General features: G+C 40.9%; 3 protein-coding genes across 3 annotated transcripts in view; 2 read left to right on the forward strand and 1 right to left on the reverse strand.

The window, feature by feature from the left end:
- Positions 1-322: 322 nt before the first annotated feature.
- On the forward strand, positions 323-13,102 carry LOC145204827 (carbohydrate sulfotransferase 1-like). Its single transcript, XM_080077425.1, has 5 exons — positions 323-1,025; positions 1,618-1,983; positions 3,551-3,716; positions 11,839-11,996; positions 12,430-13,102. Exons 1-5 carry the CDS (start codon positions 931-933, stop codon positions 12,839-12,841), a joined length of 1,197 nt encoding a protein of 398 aa, XP_079933551.1. The 5' UTR covers positions 323-930; the 3' UTR covers positions 12,842-13,102.
- A 1,316-nt stretch (positions 13,103-14,418) lies between these two features.
- LOC145204834 (carbohydrate sulfotransferase 1-like) overlaps positions 14,419-23,157 on the forward strand; it is a 20,663-nt gene continuing 11,924 nt past the window's right edge. The window contains exons 1-2 of the mRNA XM_080077430.1: positions 14,419-14,492; positions 15,088-15,453. Coding sequence (XP_079933556.1) covers positions 14,488-14,492; positions 15,088-15,453 — 371 coding nt within the window. The 5' untranslated portion in view covers positions 14,419-14,487. The remainder of the gene's footprint in view (positions 14,493-15,087; positions 15,454-23,157) is intronic.
- LOC145204833 (uncharacterized) lies at positions 20,268-23,151 on the reverse strand. The gene has a single exon (XM_080077429.1). The coding sequence runs from the start codon at positions 23,026-23,028 to the stop codon at positions 20,545-20,547; it is 2,484 nt and encodes an 827-aa protein (XP_079933555.1). The 5' UTR covers positions 23,029-23,151; the 3' UTR covers positions 20,268-20,544.

Raw genomic sequence — 23,157 nt, forward strand, 5'->3', positions numbered from 1 at the left:
TTTCTGGAGGGGGGTCATGTAGCGGCCTCTCTCACTACCGTTATCGTGTGCCTTCATACTACAGCGAACCGGACAAATTGCCTTCTTTCTCTGACTCTCGTCTTATGCGTCGTATTCGCTCATTGTGTTATTCTACTACGTTGTACCTCGAATAAACACCTCGCTACAACTACATATATATTTCCTGCCCTAAAATCACTATACATTACACACATGATATACGTTTCGCCCAGCAAGTAAAGTTCCTGAACATCAGAAGTTCACAATTCAAAACTGCGCTGGCTTGCCGGCGTGATCTAAATCAAAGTTATTTAGCTCCGCGCCACCTTGTGGGCGAAATCTCACGCTTTGCAGCCGAGTCGAAAGCGTCGCTCGCGCGCCGGCGTTTTACGCTGGCTATAAAAGAACAAACCAACTATGCGCTGGTGCGCGAGCGTGTGTGTGGATCTAGCCTAAGACCGGAAACTGTCCGCGGCCGCTCTAAATCCCGTCGCGGGCCGTATGTTGGCTGCCCCTGTATTAAATGCTTGACTATCAGCGCATAAACGGCAGTGCAACTAAATATACTATTCTAGACATGACTATAGTGTTAGGGGGACCAGAAATTGACTTGCACCAGCACATTTTTTCGCTCTCGAGGGCCCTGTTTAAAACTCATGCAATGTTGACACAAACGGTAAAACCGACGTTCCAGTTTAGCAGTAGTTCAAGTACTCAAGGTGTGTTTTTGAAGGCTCGAATTTACATTCTCAAATGAAATCTAGCGTTTGAAACGTCATGTTTTATACAAATATACTGGCTTGTTTGTTTCTGGTTTGGATTTTTAAAACCGTGAATTGTGTACCTAAGTTGTCTTGCATTTTAGGAAGAACATAAAGGAACTGTAAATCAAATCAAATTTTTTTCAGTTTTTGCTGGTAACTTTTCAGTATGAGAACGACTACCTTGGTTGTGGTATGTGGTTCGTTCTTAGCTTTTATTTTATTTTGGATTCAAAAAGAGTTTACCACAACACCTAATATGACGTAAGTAAAACAAATAGAATTAGTTAATGGTGGTAAAATAGTTGTACACAGAGGTAAGTTTGAATGTTGTTTAAAGCAAACAAAGGGAACCAGAAAAAAACACAAGGTATAGAGAAGATTTGAGAAATTTTGTTGATACATTGAACAGTGATTAATCAATATTATGTCAAAAAAACGAGTAATCTCTAAATAAAGAGTTCTAGAGCCCAAACAGTTAAAAGTTTTAGTTTATCATCTTTATGCAATAATATTATTGCACTTTTCGCAAACTAAATTTCTGGTCAGGGGTTGGCTTTAGGCAAAAAACTTCATGGAATAAATAGGTTTGAGAAACACTGCGGTTAAGTCATGATGTCATGCACCTGCATTTGATAAACTGTGTTATGTGTAAAATGTTGATTCAAGACTTCACGAATTTTGCACATTAAAAATGTCGTGTAGTGTAGTGTGAGTTGCATTGCGCCGATCGAATTTTTGGACCCACTATTTATCTCAACTACATGACATAACATAGTGAAGTGGTCTATGCTTAATCTGAATAATCGGAGTAGCCTTGGTGTTTCGGTGTAAATCAAACTCGTTGTTTTTGCAGAAAGACAGTGGTTCCAGTCGCTGAGCAGAAGGATTTGGAATTAAAAACAAACAGTCATTCTGCACATGAAACGGCACTCAAAAATATAATAAAACCGAGCTCAACTTCAAAAACTGGTATGAAGCCCCCCAAGCTAGTTATCATTCTGGCACAAACTCGTTCCGGCTCAAGCTTTCTTGGAGAGATTTTTAACCAACATAATGATGTGGAGTATTTTTACGAGCCCCTTTACCCGTTCGGAGAATGCCCTCGCACTGAAAGTCGGGACCTCATCGATTATTTCTACAGTGTTCTGCAGTACGACTTCAAAGCAACCAGGGATATCTATAAAAAAGCGTTTTCAATTTCACAACGTATAGACAACCAGTAAGTTCATTTCAACAACAGATTTTGCATTTTGGTTATTAAATCGAGCATGCCTTCAACACAGAAAGATGGTGTTTCCACAATTGATATATTATAGGCCTACTTCTCATATACCTGTTACACTGCAAAACTATGTAGCATATATAGCAAAATATGTAGAAATGTGGCATGAAACTTCTTTGTTACTTAAATGAAGGCAATGCTAATTACAAAGATATTGATTGTAAATTTGTAACAAAAGCTGTTTAAAACCAAGGAAGTTTATAAAAAGCTGTTGGTCTTGGGCAGGGGCGGGCAACATACGGCCATGGGATTTTGAGGACAACATACGGCCATGGGATTTTTTTTGAGGACAGTTTCCGGTCTTACATGATAATGTGGCCCGCGGCCACAGTTTACCGCAATCCCCCATTACTTGCTTACTACGTCAAATTACAGTTGTAACGGACAGTAACGCTCAAAACTTTCCCGCCGTTGTTACCATTGCACCATACGTCCATTGTTACGACATAGCTACCAACCTTGTGTGTATCCTACTTTAACGGTTTCCTTTGTTTCCACACGTATAGCCTAGTTCAGGGGTGGGGAACCTGCGGCCTAAAGGCCACATGCGGCCTTTTAGGGCACTAAGTGCGGCCTTCGATGGCAAAATACATTTTTAAGATGTTGATATAACAGACTGCACCAGGCGCTGAAAAAAATAGACAGAAACGGATTTTTGACTTTATTCCACATTACTATTTGATTAGTGCCAGGGCAGCGGTTTCAAACACGACCAATGGTCCCATAGTGGCACATAAAGCGATTTCCATAGGACTACCAAAAACTTCAGGTTCAGTAATCTTATGTGTGTTACAAAAGAACAATTGTTTACGCATAATCGAATGTGTTAAACTCGTCTGTGATGTCACAAGCTGCTATTAGATCAATGATATTTGTAAACAAGCCAATTTCTATATGTAAGCTATTGCTGCCAGGCACAGTATCAAGTTTAAAGAGCTCTTCTGGCAAGCCAATTTCTAGGTTAAATAAATCCTGAATGTTGTAGTGAAGATGAAAATGTAGTAAGGAATTTTAATTAGCTTGGACCGTAAGTCCTACAAACTACGAGGAAATAGCAAAACGACCATTCTGTAAGTCAAAAAGTTTGTCCTTGGCCTGGGAAATAGTCTACGCGGCCTACACGCGTGTCGATAAATCGTTTGGTAGCCTTTATAAACAAAAAGGTTCCCCACCCCTAGTTTAGGTGGTCAAAAATCCGTTTTAAATCACTGGATAAATGCGCGATTAATGTATCGATTCAGGAATCCGGCCCGCCAAGTACTTCATTTTCCCATATCAGGCCCGCCGACTGGAGAAGTTGCCCGCCCCTGGTCTTGGGTATACTGTAATAAAACTAAAATTTTTTCAGCAGTTTATGTTCGATTTTGACTGAATATTTATATTGGTACATGCAGACATGTTACGCAAATCAGGTCAATCTTGAGTTTGTTCACAAAAAGTGCGTTATATTCAAGGCAAATGGCACTGTTTCGACTTGAAGTTTCATATGCAAATTGTTTCAAAGGTGTCGTGCTACGGGAGTTTGTTTTTCGGCTTGTGATAAATGTGCAGCCTTCATCTACCGAGACGCCCATCTTTGTCGTCCAACGCAGACTAATGGTTGTCAAGTGGAAGATTTTCTAAACGGTGTATCGGAGCACGCAAAAATCGTCAAACTGTTGGCTTTCAAGGTGGGTATACAAACCAACAGACAGAGTACATCGAGCAAGGGTTTTCCGGTTCAGGTTTACGGTCGAGCTTAAGTCTAAAAACCGCGGGCTTAATCAAAGTCCGACATCCCACTCGGCCTTATTTGCAATTTCAGCAACTTTCGGCACTAAATCGGATCAAGTTTTGAAAAAAGTTTGGCTCGGAATGTGTTTAAAATTTGTAAGGTCCTTTCCGCTTAAAACTTTGGTGTGCGGTGATTTCCTGGGGTGCATAGAGGGTCAAGAAAAATTGGATCACAACAATTATGCAAAAATGTTGTAATCTTTTTGATGTGCTACGACGGGCGCACAAGCAAAAATCCGCAAAAGCAAATATATTATACTAGTACAGTAATAAAGTATGGTGTTACAGCGAGAATTAATTGTTCCGCTTGGCTGATTTCAGTTCTCCTTTATTCGTGACGTATGTAAATATTCATCTGCGAGAGGGCATGTGCTTTGAACGCCACGTTTTTGTGAGCTGCGTTAGTTGCTTGCTAGGTTTGCAGTCAAGTTAAGTGAATTTATCCTAATTTCTTGTGTCTATTTTGTTTATAATGAAACTGTAAATGTTAACAGCAGTAACTAAAATGCTGAATTGTCACTTGTGGAACCTCCAGCCGCGTGCTAGTAAAGCCCTGGTTACCCAACAGTTGGTATGTTTTATGTTCGTATTTAATTTGTGTTTAACTTGTGTTAATGTGAATTCTAACCGTAACCGGACTAGTTATAAGTAATTGTAAGTAATTTTAATGTAAAATGTGATTGATTAATGTGGATTTAATTTAAAACCTGTATGTGCTGTTAAAACCGCTTAATGTGTGATTGTCGCTATGACGCCATAATGTGTACGTATGGCTTATGTATGTTATTTGTGGTTGACAGAAAAAACGTTGCCGTCGCTATTGACGTTGTCGTTTTGGTTTATTCGTCAGCGTTGCCTTTTATCGCCAAAAAAGAACATTCGTTGCACATGCAAGAGTGGGTCGTCTTGGAGGACAGGCTGTAGGACGGGCGCGTTTTACAAAAAGGGTTTTCTAGTGTGACGATCGGCGCAGGGCCAGGCTAGGCACCTAGAGATCGTTACATTAAAGTTTTTCAACTTACGGAATTGAAAACAAAAGTTTGCTGCTGACTTTGGAGTTATCAAGATGGTTGAATCTCAACACACTCTTGACAATTTAGTGAAACGTCTGAACTTGGCATATCAAGATGCAGAGGAAATTATGATTGATTTCGGGAATGTGCAACAGTTAAAAGAGAGGACTTCATCCATTGATGTTTTGTACGACGAATGTGTTGGCAAACATACAACACGACTGGATTTCAAAAAAAAGAAAAAAAGAGAGAAAGAAAACTAATGCTGCGCTTTCAAGTTTGCGAAGTGGCAAGCAGGAATTTGATGCGCGCACAATAGAATGGTTAGAGGAAGTAAGGCGTTCCAAACCACCTCAACATTCAAGTAAGGAACCGTCGGTCAGCGATTTTGGATCTAGAAGCAAGACTGGTTCATATGCAAGTACAAGGTCGAGTTGCAGACGTACTGAGGCGCGTGTGAGAAAAGAGGTCGCACTTCTAGAAAAGGAGTTTCTGCAGAAAAAGATGGAAGCAGAAAGCAGCCTTTTGCAGAAAAAGATGGAAGCAGAAAGTGTTCTTAAATCGTCTGAAAATCAGTTAAAAATTCTCGAAGCTGACCATAAAATAAAGGCTGCTACAGTGGAAGCTGAGTTACGGGAAAAGACGTCTTCATCTGGGTCCTGTTTCGCTAGATTTTAGCCAGAGAAGCAAGTTGAATTACCAGTCCTCTTCTCACCTGAGACCAAACCCGAAGTAATAAAAGAGGAAAAGCAAGCATCAGAGTCCGGCAATATTAACAGAAGCAGTTCAGAAGAGCAGGTAACGGTCATTCCGTCCTCCTCGCGGTGCGAACCTCAAACAAAAACGGAAGTGCTGAATCATGAGCCGGAGGTGAGTGACCTGTGCCGTGTTGCTGCAGTGTTGAAAGTGGGGATGGAGCTTCCCAGACCACAGCTATTGTATTTTGACAATGATCCGCTAATGTACACGCGTTTCATGATAAGCTTTGACGAAAATATTGGTCGGAGGGTAGACAGCAACAGTGCGAAGCTAAATTATTTGATCCAATGCTGTCGAAAAGAGGCATACGCAATGATTGCCTTTTGCGTTGGCCTTGATCCTCCGGAAGGTTACCGAAGGGCTCGAGGGTTGTTCTTCGAGCGGTACGGACGTCCTATCATAGTCGCACGTGCGTACGTGTATAAGCTAAGTCACTGGCCTTATCTGAAATCCGATGATACTGACGGTCTGATAGAGGTAGCACAGGCATTAGAAGAGTGTCTGGTGACCCTGACTCATCTGTGATACTTCGCAGATATAAACAATTTTGAAAATATGCTGAATATAATAAAGCGGTTGCCGTTTGCACTGCAAAGTCAATGGAGAAGACATGCAACTAAAATTGAAAGGAATGGGGAAGAGCCTCGTTTCTGTCACCTTGTTGAATTCGTTAAGAAGGAAGCGTACATTGGAACCACGATGTTTGGTCGAGTGTTGGGTCCTCGGAAGGACAGAGATACGCAGAAAAGGCGCAGCAAATCTCCTACGACGAGGACAAGAGCATCGACTCATGCGACATCGGTTGCTCCGGGAAACGAGAATAAGGCTGAACCGAGAAGTCCTCAGAAGCAGGGATGTCCTTTTTGCAGTAAATCGCACGACCTTGGCAATTGCGACGTGTTCAAACGGAAAACCCTTGTCGAGCGAGAAAGTTTTTGCGTCAAGTTCGGCTGTGTGATAATTGTTTTGTGAAGGGTCATATAGAACGAACATGTAGTTTACCAAGCTCTTGCACCATCGGCGGATGCCAGAGGTGTTCTGGATAAATGATGAACGTAGAGGCGGAAGAAAGGAGCCAAGTGCTGTGCGTTCTATGCTCGGTTGGTCACTTGTAGGTCCTTGTCATAGTAATGGTTCGAGAAGTTCTCAGATACGGGTGAATTTTGTAACCTCGCAGGACGAAACGTTGCACCAACAGATAAAATGCATGTGGGAAAGCGACTTTGGCCAAACCGCGTTGTCAACTGGAACGACACTGTCCAAAGAAGACAGATACGCATTGAAACAGACGGATACTATCATGACGGACACAACTGCGATTGCCATGGAGACCAGGTGCTGCAAACTTGCCAAATAACCGTGCTATGAAATTGAAGCGTTTGTCATATTTGAAACGGCGGTTGGAAACTGATTCGCAGCTGTATGAGAAGTACAAACAAACGTCGGATACATACTTGAACGAAGGGTATGCTAAACGTTTAACGGGCGAAGACAAGGAGTCGGAAGATGACGCTGTTTGGTACCTGCCGCATCACCCGGTTGTACACCCGCAGAAACCAGGAAAGGTTAGGGTCGTCTTTGACTGCGCCGCCAGATATCATAGTACGTCGCTGAATGACCAGCTTTTGCAAGGCCCAGATTTACTCAACAGTCTTTTTGGGACGCTTGTCCGATTTCGCCAGGAACCAGTTGCGTTTGTCGCCGATGTAGAAGCGATGTTTCACCAGGTAAAGGTTAAACCGATCGATACATCCGCACTAAGATTCGTTTGGTGGACTGAAGGCGATTTGTCACGTGAACCCGTTGATTACCAGATGCTGGTACACACATTCGGCGCAGCCTCGTCTCCTTGCTGTGCTGGGTACTGTTTGCAGAAAACTGCCGAAGGTAACCAGCAGAAATTCAGTTCTGAAGCGGTTTCGACCGTGAAACGAAACTTCTATGTGGACGATTGTTTGAAGTCGGTAAGGAACGAAGACGCTGCAATCAAATTGGCTGGCGAATTGCGTGAATTGTTGCAGCTCGGAGGATTTCGGCTCAGAAAATGGGTGAGCAACAGCGAGCGTGTGTTTTCGTCAGTCCCACCCGAGATAGATTCGTACAGTCGATTGTATTAAATGTTAATGCGAAGAACATGGAACGTGTGCTTGGATTGTTGTGGAATTTTCACTCCGACGTGTTCGAATTGGACGTTAAGGTCAAAAAGAAGCCTGTAACGAGGAGAGGAATACTTTCCGTGGTCAGCTCCTTGTTCGATCCCTTGGGTTTCGTTGCGCCTGTAATATTACATGCGCGAAAGCTGTTGCAAGAGCTTTGCAAAGAAAAGTATGACTGGGATCACGAAGTACCACCAGACATAGAAAAGAGATGGAACGCATGGACTTCTGAGCTTCCAGATCTATCGTCTATTAAAATTAAAAGGTGTTTTCAGACCGCTGGACGTGAAGTCAAGACGTGCGAGCTGCATCATTTTGCAGATGCGTCTTCCTGTGGATACGGGACAGTGGCGTATTTGCGAATAATTGATTAACAAGGCAATGTGCAGTGTTCTTTTGTTGCTGGAAAGGCCCGTCTTGCGCCTTTGAAGACGGCATCCATTCCCAGATTGGAATTGACTGCAGCTACTCTTGCTGTCAAGATGGACCAAGTTTTAAGGCAGGAACTTGACTTGGATATCGGACGATCCGTGTTTTGGACCGATTCAACTGCAGTTCTGCAATCCATTCACAACGTAAATAAGCGTTTTTGTACCTTTTTCGCCAACCGACTGGCGAAAATTGAGGAAGGATCCGACGCGTCGCAGTGGAAGTATGTTCCTACTGCACCGAACCCAGCTGATGACGCATCTCGTGGGTGTACTGTAAAGGCTTTTCTCCAAAACAAGCGTTGGTTCTCCGGACCTTCGTTTTTAGGCAGCGATGAAAGTCACTGGCCTACGAATCCTGTGAATACCAAAGATGTTCCCGAGGAATATTTAAACCTGAAACCAAAGAAAATGTTGGCTGTGCATGTTGCAGAGGAGCAGTGTTTGTTTGGCGATTTAATTTGTCTCTATTCTTCATGGAAGAAATTAAAGAAGGCAGTTGATTGGCTCCAGCGGTTTGTTGACTATCTGCGATCTCGGAAGAACCAACAGCTTGCAAAAAAGCTGACTGTCGCTGCCCTTGAATGGGCTGAGCTGGCGATTGTCAAATATGTTCAAGGAAGGCAGTTTTCCGACGAAATAGACGCCTTGTGGGAGTGTGAAGAGATCGCGGCGGGAAGAAGAAAGTCATGAAGAAACTGCCATCAAAAGCTCTGCATAGACTCAATCCTGTTTTGATTGATGGTGTGTTGCGAGTGGGTGGCATCTCATTCCGTTTGAAATTAAGCACCCAATGATTCTCTCTAACGCACATCACATTACTACTTTGATTATTCGCGAGACACACACTCCGGAATGTCGCACACTTGGGCAATTGTTCGTCAAAGATATTGGATTGTGCGAGGTGGTGTTGCGGTAAGAAAAATCCTTGGAAACTGTGTGTTTTGTCGAAAAAGAATTGCTTCAGTGTCGAAACAAATGATGACCGACTTACCCGTTGAGCGACTCCGGGTGAGCCACCGTTTTCGTCTGTGGGTGTGGATTACTTTGGACCAGACTAGCAAGCGGGCCCGAAATCTGAGCCCGAACCCGAAAGTATGAGCCCGAAGCCCGGCCCGAACCCGAAACGTTTTTGCGAAGCCCGTTTAGGCCCGAAATTTTGATTGACAGGATGAGAAAGAAAAAAGAGATAGACAATAAATGCAATGATCAATAGTAGACCATGGGGTAAACAATACGTTTTAGAGTAGAGTGGGCATTAGGTCAAAGCCAGAGTTTCTTAGCCGAGTGATTTTATTTTGTTTTTTTAAATGGCGGACACGGAACGTAAAGTCAGGCCCGTTTTAAGCCCGTTTTCTCACAAATACCTAAGCCCGAACCCGGCCCGAACCCGGCCCGAAAAGCCCGGCCCGACTTGCAACTCTGCTTTGGACCCATACTCGTAAAACAAGGAAGAAGCGAAGTCAAACGATATGGTTGCATCTTGACGTGTATGACCGTGCGTGCTGTGCATTTGGAAGTGGCGCACTCGCTCTCCACCGACTCATTTATTGACGCTTTCCGAAGGTTAATTGGAAGACGCGGAAAGCCCAAGCGCATTTTCAGTGATAACGGAACGAATTTCGTCGGCGCTGAGCGCATACTGCGCAAATCTCTTGAAAAATGGAATCAAACTCACATCGAAGAACGTCTTCGCCAGTGGGGCGTTGACTAGTCATTTAACCCACCTGCCGCCAGTCACATGGGTGGCGTCTGGGAACGTCTTATTCGTTCGGTGCGCAAGATTTTGAATGTATTGTTGGGACAGCAAGTGCCTTCTGACGAGACGCTGAGCACGCTGCTTGTTGAGGTCGAGTTTATCCTAAACTCGAGACCCTTGACTCCCATCAGTCTTGATCCAGCCGATAGAGAGCCTCTGACACCGAACCACCTGCTTTTGATTGGCCGACATGATGTCTCGCCACTCGGAATATTTGTGAAGGAAGACAACTACGTACGACGACACAAAATGGCTCACCGGAAGAATCGTGGAAACGTACCCGGATAAGTTCGGGTCTGTGCGATGTGCCTTAGTTAAAACGCACGTCGGGTCGTTCAAACGACTGATCGCAAAATTTTGTTTCATTATGAAGGCTTAAATGTTTTGTTTGTTCGTTACGTTTTCCTTTCTCGCTGTTTCGTGAGTTGTAAAGATGTACTCATGGGTTCGCACATCGTCGGGGGGTATGTTACAGCGAGAATTAATTGTTCCGCTTGGCTGATTTCAGTTCCCCCTTTATTCGTGACGTATGTAAATATTCATCTGCGAGAGGGCATGTGCTTTGAACGCCACATTTTTGTGAGCTGCGTTAGTTGCTTGCTAGGTTTGCAGTCAAGTTAAGTGAATTTATCCTAATTTCTTGTGTCTATTTTGTTTATAATGAAACTGTAAATGTTAACAGCAGTAACTAAAATGCTGAATTGTCACTTGTGGAACCTCCAGCCGCGTGCTAGTAAAGCCCTGGTTACCCAACAGTTGGTATGTTTTATGTTCGTATTTAATTTGTGTTTAACTTGTGTTAATGTGAATTCTAACCGTAACTGGACTAGTTATAAGTAATTGTAAGTAATTTTAATGTAAAATGTGATTGATTAATGTGGATTTAATTTAAAACCTGTATGTGCTGTTAAAACCGCTTAATGTGTGATTGTCGCTATGACGCCATAATGTGTACGTATGGCTTATGCATGTTATTTGTGGTTGACAGAAAAACCGTTGCCGTCGCTATTGACGTTGTCGTTTTGGTTTATTCGTCAGCGTTGCCTTTTATCGCCAAAAAAGAACATTCGTTGCACATGCAAGAGTGGGTCGTCTTGGAGGACAGGCTGTAGGACGGGCGCGTTTTACAAAAAGGGTTTTCTAGTGTGACGAACGGCGCAGGGCCAGGCTGCGCACCTAGCGGTCGTTACATATGGAATTGTGAAAGATATAGATCAGTGGTTCCCAAACTTTTTCATATTCTTTTCAAAACGGTCCCTTTGCCATTAATTCCAGGGCTCGCGGTCCTTTAAGCCTGAATGTGTATTTCAAAAAAACGAAAGTTGATTGCAGAATTTAAGTTAGTTATGTAAAAATTGGCATAGCAATGATCCAAAGACTGGTTGTGACATCACAGACAAGACGAAAACATTACGATTGTGCGAGAAAAATTGCCTTTTTGTTAGTTGTTATGCAATAAATGCTATTGTTTACAATGGAGACAGTCGATTCGCAATTCTACTTTGATTTGAACTGATTCATTGGCACAAACTGACGCCAAATAAGTATACATAAGTACTTTAACCTTTTCGCGATCCCCCAAAATTGTCTCACGGACCCCAAAAGGACCGCGGACCCCAGTTTGAGAACCGCCGAATTATGGATGAAGAGCAGCTCTTTTTACGACTTTAGTACAATAGTTGTAAGCATGATACTTACATTTAACTGTAATGTTTAAATGGCTGTGAGGTAAAATTGTGACACAAATGTGACCAGAATAAAAGTCTGGCCCAAACAAAGCCCGTTTTTATTAACCCTTGAGACCAAACCCGGCCCGAAAAGCGCCACTGGATATCAAGTGCAAATATTTACAACTCAGTGTGAAAAATTTAAACAAGTTTTAAACAGTGAACATTGGATTGCAGACTTGCTACTTGTGCGACCCGAAATGGATCGAGCCTATTCTCAAAAATCCTGCTTACGACGTCAAAATTGTGCATCTTGTCCGAGATCCGCGAGCCATCATTAAATCAAAGATCAGCCATGCACACACTCCCGCCACAATCGACATAAACGAAGTCAGGTAAGATTGAAGGCTGTATACAGCCTGCTATAGCAATACAAATTTATAACGTTTAATTTAGTCTATAAATCTATAACAAATAATTGAATTTTTGCCAAAAAATTCACCCAAAATTTTAGTTGGAATCATACTTTGAGTTTAAACAGATACATCTATTTCCAACTGGTACCGGTATGACAGGTTACTAACAATCGAAAGACTGTACAAAGACATGGACCGCATTTTTTCGGCACAGTATATTTTCAAAATGTCAAACTGCAATTTAAATCATAAACAACCTCAAAACAACTAATTTTTCAGTTATTTTGTATTGCTTATTCTGTTTAATTTACATTTTATGACTTGTTTATATAAAGCCCTGCCTTAAGCACTGAACTTTGTTAGCAAAGAGTACAGTTCCATTACACGTAATGCGTTGCCCTTCTATTTGCAGGAAAATGACTACCACGACCTGCCAACATGTCGAAACAATGACCAAATACGTCGACGCCAATCTAGCGCATGACGAGAACAGATACTTTAGAATCCGACATGAAGACTTTTCACTGGACACAATCGCTTGGACTAAAAAAATCTACGATTTTGTTGGACTACAGATGACAACACAAATACAAAACTGGATTATTTCGGCAACTTCAGCAAAGAACCCAAAAAACCTGTCCGATAAAAACAAATTTGGTACCAAAAGGAACTCAGCAGAGGTTGTAGTGAGTTGGCGGAAGCTACTATTGTTCGAACAAATCGAAGTTGTACAGGACAATTGTCAATATTACATGATGAGCTCTAACTACAGAGCATTCAAAGACGATATCACTGTTCGAAACCTTGACGAGCCGAGTTTTTAATGTGGAAAGTTTACAGCATGTATATTATAATATATATATTACCAGGTTCACGGCAATATATATATTACCAGGTTCAAGGCAAGCAATTCTTTATTCGTCATGTTTTTAAAAGTGAAATACACAAATTAATCGACGACCATGAAGGCTTTCGTTGGCCGCCTTCAAATATTTCTATGGCAGGTGTAATTGTGTATACAAAGCCAAATTTTTGCGTTTTTTTTGCGTTTTCAATGTAATTAAATTACCACTTTTAACGTCAAAGCGTAGTGAACTTTACTTGTGTGGCAACAAGTTCGCAAAACCATCGGAAAATAGTTGATTAATCATTATTAGAAGCAAAAACAGAATATTGCCAAAGGTTTGATCAAAAAGTGAGCGGAAAACCGTAAACAGGCGAAAGGCATAAGTATATAACATAAAAAAATTAAACGAGCGGAAAGATACAACGGCAGGTTTTGTTTAAAATAAATAGATTTATAAATTCCAAAAATATAAAACTTGCGATCACTTATAGTTATTTCCTTTTGTGTGAGTAAAGCGAGCTCCGCATAGTTTACAAGTCTAACTTAGTCTTTTCAAACTCGCCCCGCGAGTCAATTTTTATCGTACCGCCAAGAGATCTTTCTGCAATACTGTTCGAAGTGTCGTGATGCGACTGTTGATTTTTAAATTTTAGTCTTATCTTCCTAGCAATGTTTCTATACTACGTCACAAGTGATCAAAGAAGACAATTGTTCGCGATCAATTAAAACTTGGTCTTGTCTGTGATGTAACACACTGGCTTAGGATCATTTCTGTATGTTGCAATCCTAGAAGACTAGGTAAAATAAATAGTTGCAGAAAAACTTTCGCAGGGAGTAAACTAATTTTGGAATGTTGCAAAGTTTTAAGTACGATTTGGCCAACCCAGAAATACGGTCGCGGGCCGGACCTGGCCCGCGTGCCATGGTTTGGTGGCCCCTGGTTTAAGCAAACACAGTGTCAAGACTTTTGCTTTTAAGCGTTCACTTTGCTGTACAATCGCTCTAGCTAGCGCATGCAGTAAAAATATAGGAATTTTAGGTTTTCAAAACCCTTAAGGTTTGACGTTCTTGTCCAATCTGTTCAATGAGTGTCAATTATCTATTGGACAACTTGTTTTTGTTTGTTCTGGTTGACGAATGAACATATTAAATGCTTGACTATCAGCGCATAAACGGCAGTGCAAGTAAATAAACTATTCTAGACATGACTATAGTGTTAGGGCGGCCAGAAATTGACTTGCACCAGCACATTTTTGTTTAAAAAACTCATGCAATGTTGACACAAACGGTAAAACCGACGTTCCAGTCCAGTAGTTCAACTACTCATGGGTGTGTTTTTGAAGGCTCGATTTTACATTCTCAAATGAAATCTAGCGTTTGAAACGTCATGTTTTACACTAATATACTGGCTTGTTTGTTTCTGGTTTGGATTTTTAAAACCGTGTACCTAAGTTGTCTTGCATTTTAGGAAGAACATAAAGGAACTGTAAATCAAATCAAATTTTTTTCAGTTTTTGCTAGTAACTTTTCAGTATGAGAAGGACTACCTGGGTTGTGGTATGTGGTTCGTTTTTAGCATTTCTTTTATTTTGGATTCAAAAAGAGTTTGCCACAACACCTAATATGACGTAAGTAAAACAAATAGAATTAGTTAATGGTGGTAAAATAGTTGTACACAGAGGTAAGTTTGAATGTTGTTTAAAGCAAACAAAGGGAACCAGAAAAAAACACAAGGTATAGAGAAGATTTGAGAAATTTTGTTGATCCATTGAACAGTGATTAATCAATATTATGTTAAAAAAAGAGGAATCTCTAAATAAAGAGTTCTAGAGCCCAAACAGTTAGCTAAAGTTTAGTTTATCATCTTTATGCAATAATATTATTGCACTTTTCGCAAACTAAATTTCTGGTCAGGGGTTGGCTTTATAGGCAAAAAACTTCATGAAATAAATAGGTTTGAGAAACACTGCGGTTAAGTCATGATGTCATGCACTTGCATTTGATAAACTGTGTTATGTGTAAAATGTTGATTCAAGACTTCACGAATTTTGCACATTAAAAATGTCGTGTAGTGTAGTGTGAGTTGCATTGCGCCGATCGAATTTTTGGACCCACTATTTATCTTAACTACATGACATAACATAGTGAAGTGGTCTATGCTTAATCTGAATAATCGGAGTAGCCTTGGTGTTTCGGTGTAAATAAAACTCGTTGTTTTTGCAGAAAGACAGTGGTTCCAGTCGCTGAGCAGAAGGATTTGCAATTAAAAACAAACAGTCATTCTGCACATGAAACGGCACTCAAAAATATAATAAAACCGAGCTCAACTTCAAAAACTGGTATGAAGCCCCCCAAGCTAGTTATCATTCTGGCACAAACTCGTTCCGGCTCAAGCTTTCTTGGAGAGATTTTTAACCAACGTAATGATGTGGAGTATTTTTACGAGCCCCTTTACCCGTTCGGAGAATGCCCTCGCACTGAAAGTCGGGACCTCATCGATTATTTCTACAGTGTTCTGCAGTACGACTTCAAAGCAACCAGGGATATCTATCAAAAAGCGTTTTCAATTTCACAACGTATAGACAACCAGTAAGTTCATTTCAACAACAGATTTTGCATTTTGGTTATTAAATCGAGCATGCCTTCAACACAGAAAGATGGTGTTTCCACAATTGATATATTATAGGCCTACTTCAACCATAGAGATCTGCAAATATTTAGGCCCCATCCACACTGCTCGCACGATCTTTGTTTATTAATGTTTTGTCCGCAGGCGGCGCGAGCTTGATCTCACGCTGTGTGCGTCGCTCGCAGCCGAATTGAAAATCCATTGTTCGGGCAGCGCTTGCAGGCAAAAGTAAACAAATTTGCTATGCAGGGGTTGAGCCACATGGTGTTCATGTTAGTAAAACTGCATATATTTGTTCTTTGATATATTTTGTGTATCCCAAACGATGTTACATAAATAGCAGATAATGTTTAAACTCGTTATGTTGTGCTAGCTAGTAATCACAGATCAGCGAATATATAGCAATGAGTAATAAAGCAAATATTATTCAGGAAAAATTATGTTTAATAATCTTATGCGGGATTTCATATCATTTAGTCTTGACAAAATGTTAGCCGTCAACCAAGCATGAAGTAGACAATGTGGTCAACGCCGACGCAATTCCAAGGCAAGCGAGCGATCGTGCGTGCGAGCAATTAACCAGTGTGGATCGGGCCTTAGAAGTCGATTTTGCACAAAATATATACTCATATACCTGTTACACTGCAAAACTATGTAGCATACAGGGGCGGCTCGTGCTAGGGTGCTGCGGAGCTGCAGCACCCCCTAGATATTTTTACTTAATAAACCTACCATAATATTACAAATAACTTTCATTATTTTTATTTTTTTATTCCTTATCAATATTTAATAAGCATAATTTCCGCCCTAATCACCTGTTTTTTCATTAAAAAAAATTTTTTTTTGGAAACACAAATGTATATCTATGCTGGAACTGCAGCTCCAGTTTTCTGACGTTTCGTGACGTTTCATGACGTTTTGCGGTTCTGCGCATGCGCACTTTGAAAAGCTACATGCTGGGCGAAATAGGAGCCAGGGTGCTGCGGCTCGCGCAGCTCCACCAATCACGTAGCGTGTGACCTGGGCACCCGGAAGTAGTTGTCTGTTCCGCGTTTATTGTGTGCCAAAGCAAATCACGTGTACCATCAGGTTCGACAATGAGTACAGTACGACAGTTATTCTTTTTTACTCATTTTTACAGTTTTTGATTGAAAGGTTAATCATGGCTTTTCAAGATTCTAATTCGGTGACTGTAAGTGAGCTTCAGCAACTTAACATTTCGCAGTTATCAAGTGCTGAAAAGGTAAGTATAAAGAAAAAAGGGCGTCCAACGCCTGATATTCAACTTTGTCAGCCAGGAATGAGCCACAACAAGAAATATATACGCAGTTTTAATTCTGAATGGTATCAAAAGAAAAAATGGCTTCGTGGTTCTGAAGTTAAAAATGCACTGTTCTGTTTTCCATTTTTGCTGTTTGGAGGTGATGAAAAATGCTGGACAAAAGATGGTTTTACAAATGTAGCCAAAATAGGTGAGAAAGCAGAAAAACATGAGAAGTCAAAGAAGCATGTGGACAATGATGTTTCACTTTCACTTTTGGGAACTGTAAATATTAAGGAAAAACTTATTAAGGAAAAAAGGCGTATATAGACTTTCAATTATTGAACACAACAAAAAAGTGGAAAAAAATCGTGAAATTTTGTCCAAAATAATAGACTGCATTTTGTTCTGTGGAAACTTTGAAACTCCCTTACGTGGACATGATGAAAAAGATGAGTATTGATATAATGGACATGTACTGTTTGTCTAAACAGTAGCTGCTAAATTGCTGCACAGGAAGTGTGTCTTAAGAATGAACATTCTACAGACAAGATAGTAGTGACCACCAAGCACATCCTATTGTTGACAAAGAAATACTAGTTACTGAAATGAAAATGTTTCTGTAGATCTGATGTTCATGATTACTTTGAAAATAATCTAGATGATGTTTTGACAAGTGAAATTACTAGGATGAAAAATCCTTTTTGCTGTTTCCATGAGTCTTTCAAAGGCAAAACAGTTTGGATGCAAACCTTTGTTAGGAACACCATTATTTCCAAAAGACTTGCACCTGCAGTGCTAGTACTACTAAATAGAAAAACAGTTTCTCAGTTGTCATTTGGAATCAAGGAAGACACTATCAATTATCATGCCCAAACTATAACTTTATGATTCATTTTGGTTGTAAAAAGGAAAGAAGGAGTTTTGCACTTAAAAAAGCAATTATAAGCTATTTGCCAGCAAATAAAGCAGCAATTATAGCAGTTAAAAATCTGAAAGACAAATAATAGTCTGTACACAAAAATTCAAAAAAAGATGTTAAAATAAACAAGTTCTGACACAAATGTAAAGTGGTTGTTAAATTTGTCAGTTATGATACCAATAAACAGCTGTATGGCTAGTTTTTTGTGTGACAATTATAATCTGTGAAGGTCATATAATATGTTGAAAACGCTGACTGTGACCATAAGGTAACTTAAATGAAATATGACCATTTTTTTAAATGTTGTCGAACTGAAATACTTCGACCTTTTTCGAATCATTACTTTTTTTTCTATATTCTTGTTGTGTTTTACCGTATTTACAACCGCTTAGTTTCGAGTCTGTGTCACGTGTGTTTTTGTTCCACATTATTACTGCATGTTATGGTGTTTAGGCTAAACAGTTTAGCCGTCGCTGTGCAAGTAAACAAAATACACAAATGGTGCCGTCTGCTATTTACACTCGTGTACATTATTGCGTAACAAAAATTACGTCACAATGGAGTTTCTAATTAAGATTTGTATTACTTGTTTTTCAACACAAAACAATGGCTAGAAAACTATAAATGTAGGTTTTCTATATATTGCCAACTTATATATGTTCAATAAAGGCTAAAATTTTGAGCAGCACCCCCACAAATTTTAGGCACGAGCCGCCACTGGTAGCATATATAGCAAAATATGTAGAAATGTGGCATGAAACTTCTTTATTACTTAAATGAAGGCAATGCTAATTACAAAGATATTGATTGTAAATTTGTAACAAAAGCTGTGTAAAACCAAGGAAGTTTATAAAAAGCTGTTGGTCTTGGGCAGGGGCGGGCAACATACGGCCATGGGATTTTGAGGACAACATACGGCCATGGGATTTTTTTTGAGGACAGTTTCCGGTCTTACATGATAATGTGGCCCGCGGCCACAGTCTACCGCAATCCCCCATTACTTGCTTACTACGTCAAATTAACTTTCCCGCCGTTGTTACCATTGCACCATACGTCCATTGTTACGACATAACTACCAACCTTGTGTGTATCCTACTTTAACGGTTTCCTTTGTTTCCACACGTATAGCCTAGTTCAGGGGTGGGGAACCTGCGGCCTAAAGGCCACATGCGGCCTTTTAGGGCACTAAGTGCGGCCTTAGATGGCAAAATACATTTTTAAGATGTTGATATAACAGACTGCACCAGGCGCTGAAAAAAATAGACAGAAACGGATTTTTGACTTTATTCCACATTACTATTTGATTAGTGCCAGGGCAGCGGTTTCAAACAAGACCAATGGTCCCATAGTGGCACATAAAGCGATTTCCATAGGACTACCAAAAACTTCAGGTTCAGTAATCTTATGTGTGTTACAAAAGAACAATTGTTTACGCATAATCGAATGTGTTAAACTCGTCTGTGATGTCACAAGGTGCTATTAGATCAATGATATTTGTAAACAAGCCAATTTCTATATGTAAGCTATTGCTGCCAGGCACAGTATCAAGTTTAAAGAGCTCTTCTGGCAAGCCAATTTCTAAGTTAAATAAATCACGAATGTTGTAGTGAACATGAAACTGTAGTAAGGAATTTTGATTATCTTGGACCGTAAGTCCTACAAACTACGCGGAAATAGCAAAACGTCTGTGAGTCAAAAAGTTTGAACATCACTGTCCTTGGCCTGGTAAATAATCAATGCGGCCTAAACCAGTGTCGATCAATCGTTTGGTAGCCTTTATAAACAAAAAGGTTCCCCACCCCTGGTCTAGTTAGTGTTTCAGCAGTATCTAAGTCTGTGGTTTATGCATTAAATTTGCTGTGGTGAATTATTTTATGTTATATCAGTTAGATTGTTTGGACTGTATTGTAATTGTGACGTTTTTGATTGTATTTGGTTTAGGTCAGGGGTGGGGAACCTGCGCCCTAAAGGCCACATGCTTCTTTTTAGGGCACTAAGTTCGATGGCAAAATACATTTTTAGGATGTTGATATAACCGACTGCACCAGGCGCTGAAAAAAATAGACAGAAACGTATTTTTTACTTTATTGCAGATTATTTTATGATTAGTTCCAGTGCTGCGGTTTTCAAACAAGACCCATGTTCCCATAGTGGTACATAAAGCGATTTCCATAGGACTACCAAAAACTCCAGGTTCAGCAATTTCTAGGTTAAATAAATCCTGAATGTTGTAGTGAAGATGAAAATGTAGTGAGGAATTTTAATTAGCTTGGACCGTAAGTCCTACAAACTACGAGGAAATAGCAAAACGACCATTCTGTAAGTCAAAAAGTTTGTCCTTGGCCTGGGAAATAGTCTATGCGGCCTACACGCGTGTCGATAAATCGTTTGGTAGCCTTTATAAACAAAAAGGTTCCCCACCCCTAGTTTAGGTGGTCAAAAATCCGTTTTAAATCACTGGATAAATGCGCGATTAATGTATCGAAGTAATTCTTTTCTTATTATTGAAATCTCCTTTCAAGTAAAACGACCGCGACGATTCAGGGTCATTAAAATCAGATGAAGAAAATTCAGTGTGAAAAACCACTAAATCTGTCGCTATGTTTTATTTGTTTTATCAAAACAAATGCATTTCGCTATAAAAAGCATCATCAGTGTCTAAAAACAAAATAAAAAGCGGGATAAGAGCAAAAAATGCAAAAAACACACACCACCAGACCAACCGCAAAAAGCCTTTCCTCTGTCTTACAGGACTGCAAATGCAGACCGGCAGGTATGGCGTTGATAAAACACACGAAAAAAGGCGAGGAAAAGATAAGGGCGCAAAACGAAAAAACAAACACGATTGCAACAACAAAGCGATTGCAGTTAACGAACTGCCGGAAGGACCATCGCTTGAACATTTATTGTGGCGCCGGTTAAAATTAGCCATTTGTTTTCACAAATATCCAATTTTTCTGTCCGCGGTTCCTCCACAAAAACCACATTATAACAGAGCGCAATATCTAACTTTTTTTGAAAAAGTTGGAAATGTTTATTGTGGTAGTGCTGAAGAAGGGCCGCGCGGTCACCCCCTACACTTAAGTCGGACGTCCGCCAAACAGACCGATGTGAATTCCGTCGGGTCGAAAACTTATTTTTTGTTTGGCCGACGTATTGTTCTTCACACACCAAACACGTGGCAACATATATTCCGTAGTTACGACACGAAAGGTGCTGACGTAAGTGAAACAGTCTTTGCTGTGACCGCAAGTCAGTCACCGGAAAAACCTTTGATTTGGATTTGCCGTGGTGACCGCACAGGGCGCATTTGCCACAAGGGTAAGATCCTGTTTTATTGTCTTCTGTTTCGTGCGCTAATACTTTGTAGCGCATCAAGGCAGCGCCGATGGTGAAGGGTCGCTTGTAGACTACACATGCTGATGGCTTCAACTGCCTTTCCCGGTCGGTCAGTCGTAGAATGTTGGTGAAGGAAGTAGCCCAAACAATTCTTTTTTCGTTCCTTAGTCTGGAAGTTGGGGGGGCAAAACGTTCCTTCCATTGGGCTGCTGCAGTAATTATGGCGGAATAAACTTTAAACGGAAAACAGGAGCGCCGACATTTTGCCTCCAGGTCGCAGAGGCTGGACCTATATAGGTCATGCATTTCATTAAGTCGACGGAGGCGTATGCACTCCCCAAACACGATGCCTCTAAAAATCCATGGTGGATGGTGGGACGTGCCGTTGAGGAATAATCTCCCTTTTGCCGTCGGTTTTACATAGTTGGTGGTGTAAAAACCACACCGCGCAGTCTTGTCTATGATGTGCAGTACATCAAGAAACTCCAAGCATGCGCCATCTTGGATAGTGGAGATGCGGCGAAAGGTTATTTCGAGATTGTTTAGAGCAAACCTATCCCGAATGGCGCGTTCCACGGCCAACGTGCGGGTCTTCCCATATGACAACCATACTATGTCGTCAATATATCGGCGAAATAATTCTGTTTCACCCACAGCACCCACTTCTTGTTTAATAATGTAATGCGCTGTAATGTTTGCCACTGAAACAGAGTGGTTGTCTCCTGTGACAATTCCTTCTGACTGCTGAAAAAATGCTTGTTGGTACTGAGTTATCACATTTTCTAGGCAGTACATCACAAGCTGCATCAGCGATTGGCAAGCGTTTTCAGATAGCGTTGATTGGGTAGTGGTAGCGTCCAGCAAAGCTTCTGCGACAATATCGCGGCGCAGATTTGCATACATTTTTGTGACGTCTGCTGTAACCAAGAAAAGAGGTCGATTAGAACACATTTGTGAATCATGCGCCCTTTTCCACTGATCCAATTGCATGAGGTAATCTCGGGTGTCACGGCAATATTCATCGACGGAAGACCGACAGTATGCCACACTAATGGGCTGGAGTACGAGTTCTAGAAATGCCGTTACCCGTGATGTCGTGATGTTTCCAGCGGATTGAAGCAGTCTGATTTGGATGTCGGCAGCGTCGATAGATGAAAGCAAGGCCGGTTGTAGTTTATGCGTCTTGAATAACGGGTAGGCATATGCTGTGTTGTTGTTGCAAAACACTTTCGACAAACAACCGTGCGTGTGGTGATAGCGGTTGTTTTGAAATTTTATTCCTACCGTACCATAGAGAAGCTTTTCAGTTATTGCGCCTTCAGCATGGAGGACCATCATATATTTGTCACACGTTTTGCGGACTTTATCCAGGTGTTGCCCAAGTCTCTCAGGTGTCATGTCAAGCTCGACAAACTGTGCAAGTTCTCGCTTCATGATCTTGTCATAATCAGAATAGTTGATGATAATAATTTTGCCATCCTTGTCTGAACGGCAGATAACGATTTTTTTATCACGAACCATTGTGTAAAGTTTGTGAAGGCTTTTTCGTAAGTCTACGGATAGGTTGTTTTTCTTCTTATACCGCTGGATTACTTCTTCTTTCAAATTGCGCATTTTTGCCATGACACCTTCCACGTACGCAATGGTGACATCATCTAGCTGGCTCTTATCTGGTCTCGAGTGTCGTGGGACTGTCAGCTTACGTGGTAATGCAACATACTCTGCTTCACTATTTTCAAACACGTGTGCCCATTCCATTCTCCTGGTATGTGCTTGAGTGTTTAGCCATTCGTTCGTCTCTACTGCTGTTGCCCAATTTGGCGTCGCGACGAAATTTGGACCCTTCATAAGAAGAATTTTGTCATTGTCATCCAGGTTAAACGCCGATTTATTAAGAATGACTTGTGAGGCCTGTTGCACAATGGTTTCTCTTAGTTTGTACGCTTTTCTTTTCCTGTACCTTTGGGTGTCACGTCTGTTCTTTTTGTGCCTACCACGCATTAACTTTAACATTCAGATAAAGTCTGTTTCTGGTGTATGTATATGTTCATCCAGCGTCAAACTGAAGCGTTCCACGAACACGTATTTGAAGTTGACCTTCCACTGCACTTTTTGCACAAACTGTCTGACCTAGTCTCTTCC

This window comes from Phallusia mammillata, chromosome 8, assembly GCF_965637545.1.
Source record: "Phallusia mammillata chromosome 8, kaPhaMamm4.hap1.1, whole genome shotgun sequence".
Taxonomy (NCBI): Eukaryota; Metazoa; Chordata; class Ascidiacea; order Phlebobranchia; family Ascidiidae; genus Phallusia; species Phallusia mammillata.